The 20837-nt window shown below is 35.0% G+C and overlaps 1 protein-coding gene across 3 annotated transcripts in view; it reads right to left on the bottom strand.

The window, feature by feature from the left end:
• Nucleotides 1-166: 166 nt before the first annotated feature.
• LOC106718699 (autophagy-related protein 16-1) overlaps nt 167-20837 on the bottom strand; it is a 123529-nt gene continuing 102858 nt past the window's right edge. For all 3 annotated transcript variants that reach the window (XM_014512868.2, XM_014512860.2, XM_014512876.2), the window contains 6 exons: nt 20044-20164; nt 19090-19269; nt 17522-17606; nt 16955-17101; nt 8651-8786; nt 167-488 (listed from right to left, as the gene is read on the bottom strand). In XM_014512868.2, coding sequence (XP_014368354.2) covers nt 8693-8786; nt 16955-17101; nt 17522-17606; nt 19090-19269; nt 20044-20164 — 627 coding nt within the window. In that variant the 3' untranslated portion in view covers nt 167-488; nt 8651-8692. The remainder of the gene's footprint in view (nt 489-8650; nt 8787-16954; nt 17102-17521; nt 17607-19089; nt 19270-20043; nt 20165-20837) is intronic.

Here is a 20837-nt window from a genome sequence, read left to right on the forward strand (position 1 = left end):
ATAGCGTATTTAATTTAAACACTGAAAATTTAACACGAAACATTCTGAAATACGAAAAGTTATTTAAAAAAGGCAGTACGTCGCTTACTCATAATTATTGGAAAATATTTTATAGCACGTAGAAACTCGTATTTAAAACGTTTTTTTTTTTATAAAATAGGGCTTTTTTGTAGCCGCGTGTAACCCGATCACATGTGTTAAAGCACCTTTTCTTATAATTTACATTTAAAAAAAAATTCACAAATTTACTAAATAATGAACTGCAAATTTTACACATTGATAGATATAGTGTTGCAGTAAAACTAAGGCTTATATTCATATGGTGCATGATTTTGGAGAATAATAGTGTCTGGTAAGAGTCGTCGTGTTGTTGCGGACAGAGTGAGTTACGCGAAGCGCTGCAGCAGGTCGGTGGTAACGCCGCGCAAGAAGTCCAGAACCTCTGCACCCTCCGCGAACGTCTCCGACTCCACCTCCTCACTCGTGGCCTGAGGAAAAAGAATAACAAGCTCTCTTAAATTTTAATTAATTAGTAAATTATTTTATTGAACAGAGACACCTAAATGTATAAAAATAATTACGTAGATGCTAGGTGTGATTCGTTGCGTTTACTCCTTTCTTTGCGACTAAATAATTAAGAAATAAAAAAGTAAACGTATCTTGTAAAAACTGAATTATGAAATACAGACTAGTTTATATCTTTATTAACTAGCTGTACGGAACTTAGAAGAACCGTAAGCAGTAAACAAGCAAGGATCTTGTCAAGTCGCAATCATCAGACGAGCATTCAATAAATAAGCGTCCCTGTCGGCGAGCGACAAAAAATATACGTCACATCCTGTACGTGAGTTAGGCTTAATTTATTAAACTAAGCTAAGATAACGTCTACGAGGTGTTTAGTTACGGCAAAACAAACTGAAATTGATACGTTCATTGTGGGCCGACCGTTATTTAATAGTTGCTGTATATTTGCACACGGCGGCAGGCGGTGTTTTAAACGGACGCGGTGTCCTGAATTTAATTGAATTGTTGTTTGAACAATAATCCGAATCACTGTAACTGTTTGCAACACTATAGCTAATGCCAGATTGAGAACAGTTATAATTCGACTTCTTGACTTGACTGTTCCGTTTTATTTCAATTAAGTTTTTTTTAATTACCAGATAATTTTATTTGATTGTAAACTACTGTGAATTAAAGCGTCGATAGCCCAAATGTTAAAGACTTTCGATCAAGCGGTCATGGGTTTTAATCCCGCCATTAGTGCATTGTCGTAAACCAGAGTATCCCATTTAAGAATAATCAGAAATACCAGTAAATTTCAAATAATCTGATAACTAAGCAATCTTAACATTGGGTTGAAAATGAGCTACAGAGTACAAAGATGCTCAAATGTGTAATTTACAAAAGATAGCAAGGATTCCAACTTATTATTTTTACTTCTATTTTATGTGAAGGCATTTCAAGATCTTAAACGTTAAGGCTCGCGAAGGTTTTTGTCCGCAATATGTGTAAAGGGATTGTGATATAGCGATAAGAGCTCACTAGTAAACAGCTGAAGAGACGTTAATGCTTCTGGGGTGGACATACAGTTTAATGGGCCACTAAGTGCATGTTTATAGGCTGCGATGTTCATTACATTAATTAAGTAACCGCCTACTCGTTCTATTTATTGCACAACTGTTTAAGTCTACATTTGTTTTAAATTTAATTTGTTTTATTATTTGTGTGTAATTTTATCCTACTTCTTAAAGTAAAAGTTGAATTAAAAACGTTAAAGTCCATCGTTTTTGGATTAAAGTCATTGGATAGATTGGCTCATAAGTCACTATCAATGTTCCATAAAGAAATTTTAATTTTTAATTTAAATATTTTTTAATCAGATTTTAGATATCGCTGTTCAAGTCTCGTTTTATTTCATATTAATGAGTTTTAGTCGTAAAGTTTACAACAGTACATTAATATCGACTAAACTACTTTACGTGAGTAAAAGACATTTCGCTAGACATTTTACTTGGAGAGTTGTTTAATTTGTGTTAAGTCATGGTGATAAATACTCAAAGTGCATTTTACAGCTTCAGTTAACGGGGAGGATGACCAAGACTACTTCCATCTGCGTAGACAGCGTCTTCCCAGATGAGAGCGATAACATGCATCATTGCCAGAAATCTGCCACTGGTTTGTTTCTTACCGTTTTTAATGCCTTTTTAGGTAAAACATGAATTATTAAGTGCATTTTTCTTACTTCTTAAGAGCTTTCTTAACGGTGAGCGATAACGTATAGTTACAACATTAGTGTTTTTAAATGGAGCGAGGTGCGTCAGGAACTCGCCGAATGGAATTCCATGGTCTTTGCCCTTCAGTACCAGCCACTGGCGTTAAGATAGGGCGCGATTGGGCGACCGCACAGGCCGGACAGTTCACGTAACCCGGTTACCCTCCCTCATACTAAGGCATGGTAAGAAGGGGACGCTATTGAAATCTCAGTGGCTGGTATAGACAGCACAGTATACTCCTCTGAGCCACGGGCGAGATTATGCTGCTGTTGTTGGTTTAAAAATCAAAACATACATGTGCTGTCTTTTGTAGTAACGTACTGACCAAATCAAGGTATCGATTAGAAATTCTTATATTTGATGGTTATTCTAATTATACTTTGATGATTTTTTAAATATTTTTTGAACTTTTTTAAACGCAATTAAATGATAGACATTTACGATTGCAGGCTTGTTATTTTTCTCCAATCATTAAGTGAAAAGATGACACACATTGTGAATCTAGTAACAAAAACTTAAATGAATGAGGCAGAGCAATGAGGGTATTTCGTGCTCATTGTTGTCGATTTCTCAGACTGATTTACTAATAACTGCTATTAGCCCGCCTCCGGCCGCCGATATTAGTGTTGCGTGAGGACTACTGGCCTTACTGCCACCGAAAAAAAAAACATAATTATTCCTAGAACGGTAATTTTAAATTGCTCCATGTGTATATGTTGCCTACGGTTATATTAATGCCGTGTCAAGTGCCGATATTCGAAGCCACTGCAGACTTAAATTCTACAAGTGTTCAATTAGCGTTGAAAATAACTTAATTAATTAAAGTTTTTATATACCGTTAGTTATTTAAGTAGGACTTGAAAACCTTTATTATAACAGTAGTTACGTTTTATATTATTAAACAAATTAAAAAAAAGGGCGAAATGAAATTTCCAACACGTTTACGTTTTTACGTTATTGTAAACAACACAAACTTGATATGACAACATTTGATTTACATAATTTTGACGACAAAATTAATATACTGTCTTGATATTGTGTGTGACTATAATACTGAATATGATAAATTCTATGTTATAAGGCACCGGTCGCGTATGATGCAACGGTCCAGTTATTATGGTCTATGTTAAAGACATAAGCACGAGTAGAAACGCACAAAAAGTGAACACTCAAACGGCAAATAGGGAAGATTATAAGTCCAGTTACGTAAAGCAACCAAGATATGATTAGTTAATCAGGTTGATGAGGCGATTGACGAGCGTCTTGCGGTCGTAGAATGCGACGGCGTGTCTCCGCGAGCGGCGAGCGTAAACGCGATTAAGATCTGAGACAACGAGCGGTGAGACGACGACGTAGCCGTAGGTCATTACGCCAAATCTTTGCCCGCACAGCCACTTGGCCGCTCGCCTGCTCGGCCGCCAACGGTACCGCAGTCCGCCGCGCCGGTTCCGAAACACTTCGACGATCACAATTTTAACTTCACAGTCGCATTGTCGTTGCGTACATACACCATGAAACAAATGCCACACGACGCACACGTCAATTAAACATTGATAATTTTCCAACTGGTCGGTACACCGTTACCGTCCCTGATTTTGTACATCGAAATGTTTCCGTTTTAAAGTGAAAGAGCGACGAATGAATTAACGATGTTAAAATTGCCGTCTCTCACACGTATACGTACGCCGCCGATATGTTTGTAGCCACACAAGTCGACAGCCGAACAGTATTTTAGAATGTTCGATTACGTGTAACATTGTGTGTCTTTATATAAATTTCTAATTAAGCATACAAAGACGTTACAAATTGAATTGCATTGTGATATTTTTTCTCTGATATGCGGTCGCGAGAGGACGAATAAAACGAAAGCCAAACGTTCCACTACAAACACTTAACTTGTCCCCGGTGCGGCGGGAAACGAAAGCGGGGCATCATTGTAGAGATAATAAAAGTAAAATGCTGATCACGTACTGAAAAGTGGACTATTAAATTTTCCGCTTCATTTTGGCGACAAACGGTTTGTGAACGGTTCACCGCGTGTTGCGAGTAATCCAATCATGCGAAAAGCGTAATGCGAGCCTCTAAAATTCGTTCATGTTTTCGACGTTGTGATGAAATCAGGCGGCAGGCTTTGATCGAGTGCTACCTCGGCTCTGATAAACAGAATTTACAAATAGTTCTGATCTATCTGATGTAATATTTATTCAAATTTTTATGTGTATTATAAAGTTAGTGAGGCGTTTGAATCTTTGACAATATAATTTAAAACCAATACCTGCTTCTTAATATGTGTATCTTTATCATGTTTGAATTATAATTTATTAATTTAAAACTAAGTCACAGATAAGGATGCGTAAGTTTTCCGCTATATCATAAACATTCCAATTTAAATCTGACCATTAGCTTTCAGTGTATGTTAATTTAGTTCCAGAATTTATGATATTGCGGTACACGGATATACTGAGGTAAATTTTTCAACTGTTTTATTTATGTAATTTAGTAAACAGGTTCGGAATTTTGATGATTCTTTTATGAATTTCTTTTATTCAAATTGATAAATAACAAATGTACATATTTATTACGTAACTTTGTCATAAACACATCAAATTATCATGGCACACCTTATTTGGTGCCAATATCCACTACGATAACATTATAAATAAATATTTAAATAAAAATTATCAGATATTGTACAAGCGTCTTAACAGTGGCCCATTAGCCGTTTTAGCGGATTCATGTCGCCAGACAATGTGACCGAAAATCCACACATAAACTCGCACAAAAACTTAACGAAAGTCGAAAGCGCTTTCACTTATCGGCGGTGCGGTATTGTTCGTTGCCGAACCATTTCTTTTTATGAACCTAATGGCTGAATTATCGTGAGATGTTCACCGGATGGGTCAGCATCTGTTATTACGGTGAAATTACAATGCGGCAGGCGCTGTCAGTCAATACGTTGCATGTTTATTAGCGAAACTATACGTGTCCCGTTAACTTATTATTGCCAGCGGAGATGTGCTTTTATTAACAACCAAAATATTAGATTACGATGTGTTTTATTCGTGAGCTCATTATTGTTTTGTACAATATTAATGGATCTAATTTTGATAAATTACATTTTGACTGCGCTCTAAGATTGCTTTTTGCATCGAGATATTCAATAGAGTTCGTACAATAAGAGTTTCTTTGATTCAATACACAATTACCTTTCTGTATATTTTAAAGGAGAGTTCTAATTTCATTGGGGACCTTTGTAGTCAAGAAATAAGTTTTTAAGACAGTGTTTCAGCCTTTCTAGATTGCAATAATAAGGTCAATGAGCTTTTAATGTTTCTTCTGCTATACAAATTATACTTACCGATCAATATCTTGGTCGAATCTTAGATTGTTCTCGTTTATATGGTTAATACATTAAAATACATTAAAATACATATGTATACATATGTATGTGTTGTGTCACCTGTTATTTTATTTATTAATATCCATCGCAACAATCAACAAAAATAAACTGAGGTCGTTTTGCGTAGAAGCATTAGGACGACTTGTTGCTACAACCAGATATGGTTTGTAACTTGACCGTCCTTATAAACATTGTCAACAATTGCGATAAGTGACTTTTAGGCCTTTGATGTACTGCCCACAGGGCCTGGGAATGCAAGCAAGTAACTGTAAGCTCATAGACATTCCTAATTCGGAAAGATAAATGTTGCGACTTGTATTCAAGGATGGCAACACACAAACTAAATGTATAAATTAATATTATAAATACAAAATGTGACAAAGGGAGTCACATTGCACTAGAATGTAAATGGTGCAGATACACGGAAATTTAAAACAAGATATTGTCAAGTAATCAATCACATACATGTATAGGAATCGGTGTAAAGATAGACCTAAGAAATTTCTGTTTAGTAAAACTGCAATGGATGTTTTACAAATTTTGCCTGTTAAATTTTCATACTTTCCTGAGAAATTATTTTATACGAAATAAAAAAGTACAAATGCAAGGGTATTTGACACGACACTGTAATATAAAATATAAAAGACTGAACCCTTGTGGTTTCGCACCGCTGACCGTTGACATGCAATTAATTATATAACGTAAGTAAATAACATCCGACTGAACAACTGTAATCATCTGATTAAACCTGCAGTAATGCAATTACAGAGATTTATAAGCTGAGTACAAATATGGCGTATAACTACTGAGTCCGCGCTTTGATTTAATCATTTAGAGTAAATTGATTTGTTAGGACCTTTTTGTAGATATATAAATAAAAAAATGCTATAAATCATATCGAAGTTAACACATTTTGTATTCAAATGTAAAATTCACGAGATTATAATATTTATATGCGTTTTTCTGAACTTATATGGTCCCAAATTATTTCTTGAAACGAAGCGGCCAAAGTTTGTTTCTTTAAACTATCTCATAACATAAGCTACTTGTATTTTCACAACTTTCTACATCGAGTAATAACAGTGAGAATAACTTACATTTATTTAGACAATAATAAAAGCAAAACGTACGTACTTTGTGTGCAGTTGGACATTACACTTGCGGAGCGCATAATCATGATTTATGTTTATGAACGTAAAAACACGCAGACTAACAAACTATCGTAGGCGGAGATTTCGCACTAGAACGAGAACTGTACGTGTCCAGAGTATATGTCAACTATAACCCTTTTAGTACAACATTTTATATGTAGTTTTAACGTTTCGCGTACGAAAAACTAACTAAGCAAAAACCTTCAAATTTCTTAATTACAGTTATCATTAACGGATCTATAGGTTATTATATAAATTAATGAAGATATGCCACTTTTAAATACATATATTTTTAAACACTGTATGTGTTTAAAAAGTCAATCTTAAAAAAATAATCAAACTGAATATTCAATGGGATTAATTTAGTGGCGGAGAGATCAATAATACATTCGATCAAATCAACAAATATAAAACATCAAATTATTATGTTTCTTGATTACGAAAAATATTCGTATATTTATTTAGTTCCTAAAATTAATTAAACTTCGAGGTGACTGTACGTGCAATGACCTTAGCTTTATTCCCATTGGTACAGTCATAAATGAATATATATTTCAGACTGATTCCTTAATCGCTATGTTCACGCAAGGACGTTTATCACAAAACTGCCATGCGACTGACTTAATATCTCAACATGCAATTAATATCAAAGATTCGGCTGAAAGTATATTAAAATTTTCATTTAGAAATTCAAGGAAACAAAACTATTGTGATTTTTGAAATGTCGATTAAATTCCTAAAAAATTTAAACACAAAAGTAACTTTAAAGACTTATCTCGGAGTTAAATATTCATTAATCAATTACTGTAAAATAAAATTTAACATTCTAATACTTCAAATGATAAATGGAAATTTGTAATCGAAATTTCTAATGTTATATGCTAATGATCGGTAGTTAAAAGATAAAAACAATTAATTCTCTTTTTGTCTATTTAGTGTCTTATTTCTACTTTCATATCGATAATAGTATTGACCGAAAACTAACTGTTTTAGACAACAATAAAACTTTCTATTTAGTGAGCTGAACTTTTATTGATCTGAGTCAAATTAAATTCATTAGCTGGTTTGAAATATTATTGACATAATAACTGTACTTGACTAAATGGAATTGGTAGATCCCGCAACAACAATATTTGTTGGGTGCACAAATTGGCCGAGTCAGCCAGTGCAATACCACGACCACACAGAAGACAGGTGTGAAGTGGAAGCAATTCCGCGTTTCGTCTGATGAGTGTGGTACTGGAGACCTAATTTTAGTCCTCTTTCTCTTCCCACCCTTTTCTTATTAGGAAAAGATGGGAAGGGGAAGTGGATTTGGTGGAAGAGGGGACGCATAGGAAGGAGAAATATCCTCTTTCTGTGCGTCCCCTTCTCCGTTGATTAAAGGTAGGCAACGCATCTGCATTTGCGGATGTCTATGGGCAACGGTCGCCTCATTATTGCGGTGAATCCAGGTGGCCGTTTTCTCCTTTGATATAAAAAAATAATATTTGATTGCATAAATAAATAATGTTTTATATTACTTTTTACAGTAATTAACAACTTTTAATCATAGTCGTGGTGGTCTCATGTTAAGACTGTTATTAAAAAGCTATTTTATTAAATAGGAAAATGACCAAAAGTCCCTGTATGTGTTTGTAGTCTAAGTTGACATCATATTCGTGCTACATCACTCACCTAAGATAAAGAATAAGAAAAACATTGAATATAACTAACATGCGTGAAGAAGTGAAGAACAGGTTTCCTGAAGCGTTTGAATTGGTAAGCCGCTCATATGAGTGCTAATATTCTGGATGTGCAAAACGCATAGTCGGTTAGATTACCTGTGGTATATTCGTCGTCTGCGGATCGCAGTCCCATGCGTGTCACAAGTCACCCCACACGAGAGCTCGCTTGCCCCGGTCCACGGACGCCAGCAGCCCCGACTGAGGGTGCCACGACACTGCCGTCACCGCCGTCCTGTTGCAACAAATGCTAACATATAAACATATGCATATACATAAAATATACATAAATTGTCTCAAACAATATGCCTAAATTATTATATACATCTTTTGCCCGCAATTTCAACACGCGGAATATACAAAAAAATCTACTAATAAATGTATCCTATCTACTCGGACTTAATGTAGCTTTCTGATGGGAAAACATTTTTTGTCAAAGATAATAACAGCGATGACGATATATTTTGTTCAGAGATTTTGGTATCAGAAACCAACGGTGACTGCTTCAGTGGGTATATGATGATAAAAATGAATTTAGTTTTTAATACGCGTCCATCTTCACGCCATCTTTCAACATCTTAGTACCTTGATTCATATTTATATCTTGAACATATTTTCTTGTTCTAGCCGTTGTATGGACAATTGCTGGGGTCCGCTTTCACCCATAAATGCTTCGCTTGGTTTATTAGCTCTCGCGTCCGCCTTTAAGATGTCTAGCTCGCACCTTTTGTGTCCGCTACTGTCTCGCCCTTGTCGCTATGGTAAATTAACGTATTTCTTATACATTGATCGTATAAAATATATAATATAATGTACAATTAATGATCATAATATTTTTATTTTTTATACTATACGGTGGCAAACGAGTAAACCGCCACTTGAATTCGCCGAAATAACGAAGCGACGCTGCCCATATCTGCAATTGCAAATGCGTTGCCCACTTTTAATGACTGAGAGATCGCAAAGAAATATAATATTCCCCCTTCCTATGCGTCCCTATCTCCGCCGTGGACTAAAATTGGTCTCTCGTACACACATTCATCAGACAAAACGCGGAATTGCTTCCACTTCACTCCTGTCTTCGGTGTAGTCGTGGTATTGCACCGGGAGAGTTGGTCTATTCATGCAACTAACAAATATTGTTGTTGCAACTTATGTCGATCCTATACCGAATGTGAACCTATGAATATGAACTATAAGGATATTAATCTTTTATGCTTCTAAATATAAAGATTTGATATGCTAAATAATTTAAGACAGGGAAAAGTTAAAATAGCGTTGTCTAGGAGGGTATTTCTGTAGCCTTTCATTACGTGAGCCATGCCCCGCAGTAGGGTGCATATAGACCAAGATTACTATTATAACAAAACTATTTCATCCAGCCAGTATCCTGAACTTTACATAATTCTCCACGGATCGACTTAAACGCATTTAAATTTTATTAAATTACTACACGCACAACACTCGCCTTCATTAGAGGGCTTTAAACCCTTAAACTTATTTTCAGTGTTCTTTTTTGTAATAAGAAATCAAAACGATGAACATTAAAACTTTAAAAGGTTTGTCCTGTAGTCAACTTCACAATGTTTTTTATGTTTCTTAGTCATATGTAAGCGCAAAAATCTTAGACTGTAGTATTCATATTTCCTTAATCTGTTTTCTATTCAGAAATTGAACTTGATGTTTCTGCTTAGTGAAGCGTATTTAAAAAACAAAACAACTAATATTATACGGATTTGTATGTATTATATTGCTTGGAAAATATAAAAATGTAACAATAGAAGGGTCAGTTATCATTTATATAATTAAGAAAGCTTTTACATTACCAAAGTTCCGATTATGTAAATTTGTACATAAGAATTCTTAGTAAATATTCAGGCGTTCTATATATCAAAGTGTAACAACTATAAATTGAGCTTACGATTTGTGCAGCGCGGAAAGGTTTGTGGAGTTAATACACATGTTTTGACATTTCCGTGTCGTGTTAGAGGTAAGTAAATTCGTTGCAGTCTAGTTTGCGCCTACGACCTACGCCAATAGGCGTATCCGCTAGCCAGTTGTGTGGTGTTTTCAACTTGAGCAGGATGTTCTAGTAAAAATAAAACATTTTATGACCGTTTTATGTATCTATGACGATAAGTACCAAACTTAACTCTGATATATGATCAGAAATATATCAAAAGTTATATCGCTTTTTTAAATAGAGGTTTGTCTCGTATTTTCGTATTTCTATTAGTAGTAAGATATAGGCCATGGTAGCATTCACGAAGATAAAATCTTAAGAGCCATACAAAAGGTTTAACAAAACAATAATAAACATGTTTAACAAATCGTAGACATTTAATAAAACAAAAGGTTAACGTTTCTTATGTTTGTTTGAATTGAATAAAAGATATTTTAAAGCGCACTTACTCAGAGTAAAATTTGTGACAAATAGTAAATGTGGAGTGTGCGCCGGCGCATTTCAAGCGCAGTGAAAACATAAAATTGACAGCCTCGGGTCGTCATAAATCTGTCCGGGAACAACTCGGTCTACAAACCTAATCCACTTTAAGACCTAGTGTTTGCAAATTCAAGAGAAATCAAAGATTGTTTTTTAAATTAATTAAAAACAGACAGCGCTAATGGACTAATGTCTTATTGTTTCCATTCCTAACGATGTCGTGCTCAATAATTAATGACTTCAATAGTTGGAACTACACGTTAATGAAGTAACAAGTCATCGAAGAAGAAGAAGTTTATTACAAATACAAAAAACAATCATTTACATTTGTATTTTAACAATTTAACATCAATTTAAGTACGATAAATTCGATCTTGCTATGATAAAATATCATTTTCTCAATCAATACACCGAAAATAGTTTTTGATTGCTTTAGAAGTGTTCACGGATCATTTACAATGAATCGTTTTGGCAATAAATGCTTTACGATAACAATAGATTTATAAAGCAAGACGTTTAAGTGGTTAGTTTTGCCTTTTACGGTTTGTTTAAGATGAGAGGGATTTTATCACTGAAGCACTTTCTACATAACCCGTAGTTCTTCCGTTCCGTACAGGAGCGGTAATTGGCGTCCAATTGCATTCGCCACAGCGTTTGTGAATTGTAGGTTAAAGACCGGGGCCACGATTAGAAATTAAAGATGCTGGGTTCCACGAATTGTTTGAACTCAGGACCTTCGCTCAATTGTATATCTATATAGCAAAGATCCAGCGGATGGCGAGATAAATTTCAAGAATCTGGTTTACCGCACATACCATAGAGTTACAGTATAACGTTATCGCAACAATAATTCGTTTTTTTTATTCGTGACGGCGCAAGTCCACGCAATAAATGATGCATACGCGCCGCGAATACACTACCGGCTAGAGGTTGTGACAAAATCTAAGTTCATAGGGTCATAAAACCACTCCGACTACATGCTATATTTTATTACTAAACTGGTGCATTTCGAGTTGGACGCATGGACCGTTACATTTCTCGGAACTTACGAGGTGACTATGAACGGTATCAGGCGTTATGCGGACGTACATTACAAATATTATGTTGGCGCTTAAATCTGTGTCACTGGCACTTAAGAGATACCCATCGTGGCTTTTATTAATATACGAGCGTTTAATAAGACCGACAAAAAAAGACTAAGTAACAAAAAGAATCCGGCGGAGCGCTGTCGAAAATGCGGTATGAACGTAACGTATAATCTGAACGCGGTCAACGCGTTCGAAATCTCTTCACCAGAACCAATCGAATACGTATGTAAATTTTTATTCGACTGGTCTATTTAATTTCGAATATAGATGATGTTTATGCACCGATTTGATTGTCAGAGGCTCTATAAGGATTAACAAGATATTAGAAGTGGACGCTCATAAACAAGAATTAGCGTCGGTACGGTTCGGTTCGTTTACACATACAGCTGACCGTTCCCGGTTGCGAATAACGAGCCACGAGAGAATATCCACCTATATGGTCTCTAGGAAGCGTCGTAAATGTGAAACGAGCGGCCAATCGCAATTGTTGTCATGTTAAAGAGTCGAATGTAAGCAGCCGGACAGAAATGTATTATTTTCCACGATTTAAATGTTTATCATATAATTATTGATATTAAATAATTACAAGTGTTTAACATTAAATGAATACTACTGTCTGTTTTTAATTCATAAGTCAGTCATGCAACAGAGATGGTCAATAATTAAATTGTTCGTAGGCGACCGCTGGCGTAAACCTGCTTGGATGCAATAGTTTTAATTTATGGCGTATGATAATGCATTTCGTGTATAATCAAATCAGTTTTATTGGGTTCAGATCCGTTCATAAATACGGAAAGCATAATACAATTAATTCCAGTCACGTCTTGATTCATAACCGCATTACACGCCTACTATGTTCGGGAACAGGTTACCCAATAAAGCAATTTCAAGAATCTATTCGCGGCGGTCGATAGCCTTTCCGCTACAAAAAGCATGAGAGGCGGCGGCACTGTAATGATGAGGCAGCTCTCTTCAGACATACACTACGTTTGAATTTGCTCTACTAAATTTATAAATTCCTTACATTAATTGAAATTAATAGGTCCATCACAAAATAAAAAATATCCATTAGTTTGGATTTGGTATGAGAAATCTGTTGTAAGTTTCTGGGTGCTGCAGTTACTTAGTGTTTCAAAAGTAATAAACATTGGGAACCATCTCAACACGCTCATACACATGCAATAACTTTCTATGAAGCTCTAAAAAGTCGTCTAGTGTCAAGCCGACGCGATACCTTAGTACATATAAGGATTATCAGTTCATCAACTCAGTGTAGATTGACGAAATTTTTGTTCTTTTTAGAAAAAACATTTATTTACAATACTCGGCATCTGATTTGGCATATCGGAAACTAAAGTACCCACTTTTCCAATTACGAAACAGTTGCGACGTAGTTAACGCCATGCCTAGTTTGAGATGTTATGATGTAGTTTACGACTATACAGATCAAATGAATAACATAGGTTATTTGAAATAACGTTTAGGTAGAGGTTCGCTTTATAATGTTTCCGTTCTTTTAATTACTTGTTTATATCGATACCATTTTTTTTAAAGTCTATATGCTACTGATGTTTTTATAATACTTAAAGTGTCTCACTAATTTCTTTACACATTTTATGTTTAAATATTGCATCCGGAAACAATAAATTGTAATGATATACTGCTGTTTTCAAATGTACATATATCAAGTTGTATCAAGATTCATGATATAGATGTTTGTGGTCATGAACTTGTGACGATTAAAAACATATATACTGAAGTTTAATAACATTTGCGTACTTTTCCTTAATATAGAAATACACATAAAAGTATAAGCGGATCGTTTAAACTCGACAAAAAAACTTTAAAAGTTTTAATTTAAGGTGTTGATTTATGATACGAACTTTTATCTGGTTATCATCTTATATAAAAACGATGTATGTATTAAGTGCCTTAAATCGAGTAATCAAATTATAAGGATAATATCCGAACACTGTGTTTGAGAGTACGGGCTTGTGATTTTATATCAATGAACGGATATATATTTATATAGTTAATATGAGTCGATCAATGCGGCTAATACATCCACCGTTATAACATAGGCTATTCATTATATTTGCGAGCTGATTTTTGAAAGGTTTATTAGACAATTGCTTCATAAATGTCAGAATGAATCACTTCGGGTACGGAAATCGTTAGGTAGAGTTAATTGCATCGCACGCAAGTTGGTACTTAAGCATAATATAACAGAAATGAGCATAAGAAATCGTTCACTTTATTAAAGCTCGGGTAATGGGGGCTTTTTAATAGCAATTACATTTGATGTGTACGCTCAAATAGCTGTTATGATAACGTGCGATTTCTCGTCGCGTTTATGTATGTAACGATTGCGAAGGAATTAGGCTTATCTTGGTCGGGGAATAAATCATGATTTTGCAGTGACAGGTATGAGTATGTGTCGTGGTTGCGAATGTTAATTCCTTGGCGAGGTCCGCGCTGTGTCGGTCAGTCGGCGCATAGATAACGTTAAGGAGAGGGTGACAGCCCGCGACATCAGCGCTCTATTGTACAAAGCCGGAAATGTCTCTAGCTTCGTCAAGCAATCTTGTGAGAAAAATTGCAATTATTCGGAATCATTAAGATAAAACAAGATTTTTTTTTAATTTATCTACATTTCAGAACACAGATATTTGTAGAAGTTACTAAGAATAAATAAAGAAATATCAAGAGTTAACTGTTATTATAGAGTACACTTTTATTTAATACAGAATTCTTTTTTGACTTATATTTTCATGACAAGAAATAATAACGGATTGAGTATTTTAACATTTTTGTCGCAAAATTAAAATATAAAATACTGAGGCAGATTAATGCTAAAATAAAATATACAATCTAAATTATTGTGAGTCGGAAATGCTCTAGACTAAAATTACTTCTGTAAAATCAACTATGTCCATAAAATTAACGAGCAATTTGTTTTAACATAGGAGATAGTCTGACTATAATAAAGAAAAAGCACTAATCATTAAAAGGGAAATCATAAAGGAAATATGCGCAAAGGTGTAATCAAATTTAATTGTGAAATATATTTAATTTTGAAATTACGTCCAAGTTAATAGTTAACTGAGGACGAAGATAACACTGCGTTTTATTATAGAACGGTATATCGGAAAACAAACGCAACAAAACCGTATTAACGTTTGTTCAATATTGAATTAGACGACTTGCGCTAAGTAATAAAGTGACTGAGCGATTCCACGCGCGTAGGAGGTCACAATAACATGGCACCCATTTGTAATAAACACTTGTAGCTTGTTAGAAAATTATATGTTAATGAAATAATACAAGGTACATTTAAACCTTAAATATATTGGTGCATTATTTTGGAAGTATCTTGAATTATCATTTAATTACTAAAACAGAAAAGGATTGATTGACCCATTAAAAGTTTATGTCCATATATTAAAGTAACTTCATATTCAAAAGGCTGTCATGGATGTTTCCCTTTGTTTACATTGTTTCACAGTTTGGCTGCGTGGGGAGCCCATAACATTTATGAGAAGGATCTGAGCGCTTCCAATCGTATCGCGTCGGAATACAATACAATGGAGGTCCATGTAGCGAGGCACTTCGCAAAATCACCTGTCAACTTAACAAAAGCCTATTGAAAACAAAGGACTTATCAATTTTATTCTAAATGGACTTCAATTCGCTTTGTGAATAAAGCAACAAAGAATTTATTCACATTTCACTTTTTACTTCCGGCGCTAAAACAAAGTCTATTTCCTACTACTACACATTAATAGAAACCGTCACAAGAACGCGATCACTACCAAATAAATAAATATGTAGTAGACGATACGTGTGGGAAAGAGAAATTTGCAGTGAGACAGCCCAAGTCAATGTTGACCTCACGATTTCAATTGTCCATACGAAATGTTACGAGGAAACTAAACGATGTCACGAGTCAAGCAATTTTAGTTCTAAATTCAAGGTCGGAAATGTGACTGAAACTTTATTAGATGTCGCCAGGGTCAGACTTAAACTGCAGTATGAATACTGTGAATTGGAACGATGTTGTTCATCGGGTGTATTGATTTCCTCTGGAGTTGTCGGTATCCGACCATTACACAACAGAACTCTATTCGAATAAGAATAAATACCAAATTACAGAAGCAGTAAAATTGACAGATATATTAATCACTGGCCTGAAAAAATATCGCCTGTATTTAAAACTTGATTTACGGCCGTTTAAGATTACTGTTTGACAATGTACGTAGAACTTGATAAATGGCTTTTTAAGCGATTATTATTGAGAAGTAAAATATCTTTATAAAAAACACTATGTGTACGAAACTGATTTGTAAAGTTAATGGATCGATATAGAGATAAAAATGAGTCTATTCAAATAGAAAGACATTAAGAAAACTTACATCTATACTGATTTTTTGTGCCGTATCGAGTCAATTAATTCTCACTTTCCGTAATTTTACACACCTACCTCGGTGTATATCATGAACGTAGAACTGTATTTTATTTAACCCAACGGAGAGAATGTTTACTGAAACAAAGTGGTCCCACGACTGACTCGCAGAATAGTAACTAATTAAATAGTTGCTAATTATGAAGTCCTGCAATGAAACCGTGGTCTGACAATACACAGGTACAGCTCAAACACAAACACTAATTTTAGTGCCGATGGAAGAACTAACAAGAGACGTGAGAAATACAATAATTTTTTGATATTGTTAAAGATTCTCGATTTTCTTAGCTTGAAGGTTTTTCATCTTTCACCAAATAAAAACTTCAATATATCATAACACCGATCTCGCGTGCTCCTTGCTGACTTTACTCTGCAAAAAGTAAGCAAGTTATACAGTGTAGCGTACTTACGAGTGCTCCTTTAATATAGTTTCCAATTTTCCCGTGTGCGTGTTCCAAACGTAGACGGACCCGTCCGCAGCGCCCACGGCCAGCAGGCGACCGCCCGGACCGAACGCCGCTCGCGACCAATCGCAACCCACTTTGAATGACTCGTGGCTGGAACACATCAGGTTGTCACAAATCGACTATGTTTCATATTTAATACGTAACATTTATTATTGATATTCGAGCCCAGTCTCAAAAAGTCCAATTTATTTCTCATAATAAAACATCAATACTACATTAGACAAGCATAAATCATACGTAAATAACTATGTCTGAATAGTTAAAATATTGTAGTTACACAATTTTTATTTTGGGCAACGGTTTAAAGGTTACGTGAACATTCGAACAAATCATAAACAACAGTAACCTGATAATCAATTAAGTGTTAACGGTCCGTCATCATCTGAATAAATCAAATTTCCCCAAATAATTTTTGATTGATTTAATTAAGGCTACCCATTGACATGTACCAATTAATAAATGAATTAGATTTATTGAGTTAATTAAAGATTAAACGGAATTAAATAATACCTGAACGACCGCACTATAGTGTTCATCCGGAGATCTATTAGCTGTATTGTGTCGTCTCTCACGCACGCTAGTAAATAATTACTATCTGAAACAAGGGAACGTAAATATACTGAGCTATATATATAGAGATGCTTGACATAATGATGAAATAACTGTCGCCCGCGACTCCGTCCGTCCGTCCGTGGAGATTCAATTCCAGATCTACTCCAGGCTTATGTTCGGAAATTTCAACTAGACCAAATCAACAAGATTTATAAATTAACTACGAAAAGATCACATCTTATCTATATATATCATCAAATGTTCGGCGCCATTTCCATAATTCACTTGATTAATCTCTCTAATAACGACGTCCGTTACTTTATGTAAAAATATTTTATTTTATAAGGATAGGACTTATCGGTTATTTAAAAGCAGATCGTCATAAAGTTAATTCATGCGCTGAATAATGGTCACTTAAAATTATTAACGATTAAGATGGCTAAAAGATTGCAAAGTTATACGGAACCGAATCTGGTGATTTGTCTCGGCGGTACGTTACTGACCCGGCTCTCGCGTTATTATTACATTGTCTAGTTCCCAATACTCGTAGAAAGATTTAACCTTTGACGATATAAGGTAAAATGCTTTTGCCATTACCATGATCGTACAATATAATGGTATTTTATTAAATTATGTGGGTATTGAGAACACGGAGGCATCATGGTCTCGTTAGAGGTCGCCCATTCGAACTGTATCCGAGGCGGGGTTAGACAATAACCCGAAGATATGTTCCCACCATTATCTTTCGAGATTTAAATATGTCGGCGAACAAGAAACGAGCGATGAAATAGGATTTCACGCTGCGTGGCGGCGATCGCGATCCGTCCGATTACTAAAGAATCCTCGTAATGGATAATATTGATGGATTCAGATCGAGCGTGACGTGTAACTGTGAACCGGCTCCCTATTCATTCGTCGGCGAGCCCAGCGCTCGGTGGCGACAAATTGACGTGATTCAATCAGTTCGCCGAGGTAGCGAGTCCCGACGCTGCGATCGATTGAAGGTATCAATCTGGCTGTTTCGTGCGCCGACCGGACCGTTACTGACAAAAAAGGGATTGATCGAGACACGCGTAACGGAAATGGGCATCGTACACCCGTCACCTTGTTGTGTTGGCACGAATACCGATACTAATAGATATGGTGTGTATTCAATTTTCTTTGAATATTAGTTTTGGGAACAACGGAAATTAACAAGCTCGAAGCCTCTTTCAAGAATTCAATACGCTTGTTTCGCAAACAAGATGGAAGTGGTATTGAAAACTATTACAAATAAATAATGGTTTGTTTTGTTGTTATAACAGTTACGTACTTTTATAGTTTGGTATTTCGTACATCAATACTACAGCTATACATTTACGAAAAGAGCTATCGGGATATGGTGCATGAAATCTGACTGTTGATTAGAATACTTTGTAAGGAATGCGTAATACTGATTACGGATTGGAAAAGCGAGTGCGTATTATGGACACAAATGTAATGAGTGGTTAACTTAAGAAGCATTTAATTTGTAATTAATTTCTTACCTCTACTGAGATCTAGTGATGTGACTTTCCCTTGTAATACGATATGATTGGCTGACATCTCTGTGCGTATGTCCCAAAATCTGATCCGTTTGTCGAAGTGTCCCGAAATGATAGTGGAGCCCGCACCGTCTGACGTCACCAGATCGTTGCAGGACGACCCCGCAAACTTTGTTTCTGTACCTAAAATATTTCTGTTGTTAAAGTTACAAAAAACATGGAAATGATTATAAAAAGCCCACCTTGTGAAGGATTCTTGTAATTATTTTATTGCTGTGTACCTGCGCGTAGTTCACCTGTATTTAGTACTATTGAATAAAGTAATATGGCATGAGGCATTGATTATTATTACTGCCTAGTCTCTTAAAACAAAGTCGTAAAGTTATAGAATACAACATATAGATTCATTATACAAATTGATATTCATGTTACATATTCTATCGAGAGTTCGATATCTATCTTAAATGTCTTTCAAGTTAAAAGCGTGATGTGTGTTCCGATATTAGAAATATAATTATGTTTGAACGACGTTTTTTAATTTTATCACAAGCTTAGAACGTTCTTAAAAAGATAAGGAAGTAACTTCAAATGTGCGATCATATCTCGGATATAATTTTCTTTTATAAATACAGTTTTAGTAGTAATTTTATTTCTTATGGGGAAAGATGCCTTCACATATAGTTAATTGGTTAAAGATATCTTTCTCTACTTTTTATAACTTTAAAATCGCTGTATTTACCAAGAGCTGTGTACGACTAGGACAGTTTACAACTAAAAATTACTTGCTACGAATGCTTTAGCAATAAAGACTAGTCTTCGCAACTGATTCAAGTTAACGGATTTAAACACTGATAAGGAGCTGTGTTTTAGTCATACCCGGCTCTATGTGGTTACCTCGATGAATGAGACATGATAGGTACATAACGCGACAATGAGATAAGAGAATGTTGAACTTACACATTCTACTTCTAAGATCCCAAACTTTGAGCGTTCGATCATGGCTGCCGGTTATTACTTTGGTGGGTTCTTCTAGAAACTTAGCGGCCATCACTTTACCGCTGTGACCAGTTAGCGTGTGCTGAAACAATATTATTAGTTAGAATTAACCATTCCTTTGAATTTCGTCTTACTTAAGGAAAAATTTAGAAAAAGCCCAAAATAATGAAAAAAAGATAAAATTGATAAAGTTATCTTTTACACGTTTTATTCGCATATATCGCAATAAAATAAAACTTAGTAGCCTATGTGTTCAGACTATTTTCTAAATCCATTTCAGCGAAATCCGTTTAGTTGTTCTGTCGATCCATCTAAATTTTCGCATTTTTAATATCAAGGCGATAAAATTTGGAACACCAAATATGTTTGGAATAAGTTTCTTGCGATACCAAATAAATTCCTATATAAAAAGATAATTCAATGGGCCGAGTCATAAACGACTAACTTATAAGTATATGACTATATTATTTTTAGCTCAGACAAAATGTAAGTGAATTTGACGGCGAGAAAATATTTTAATAATTCAATTATCTCCGAATTAAAAAGTGTACTACAGCGTCGTTAAATACGTTTGTGTTGAAATAAAACTCGTTGAATGACAGCGACGAATTCGTTAGCAGCTCATTCCTGCTAAGTAACTTATGCTACACCTTTAGCACATTCTAAGATGACTAAGTTCACTTTTGCAAAATATCTACATATATACATCAATGTGTAGTGGTAAGGGATTGTCAAATAAAGGTACGTTGTCCGTA

This window comes from Papilio machaon, chromosome 9, assembly GCF_912999745.1.
Source record: "Papilio machaon chromosome 9, ilPapMach1.1, whole genome shotgun sequence".
Lineage (NCBI taxonomy): Eukaryota > Metazoa > Arthropoda > Insecta > Lepidoptera > Papilionidae > Papilio > Papilio machaon.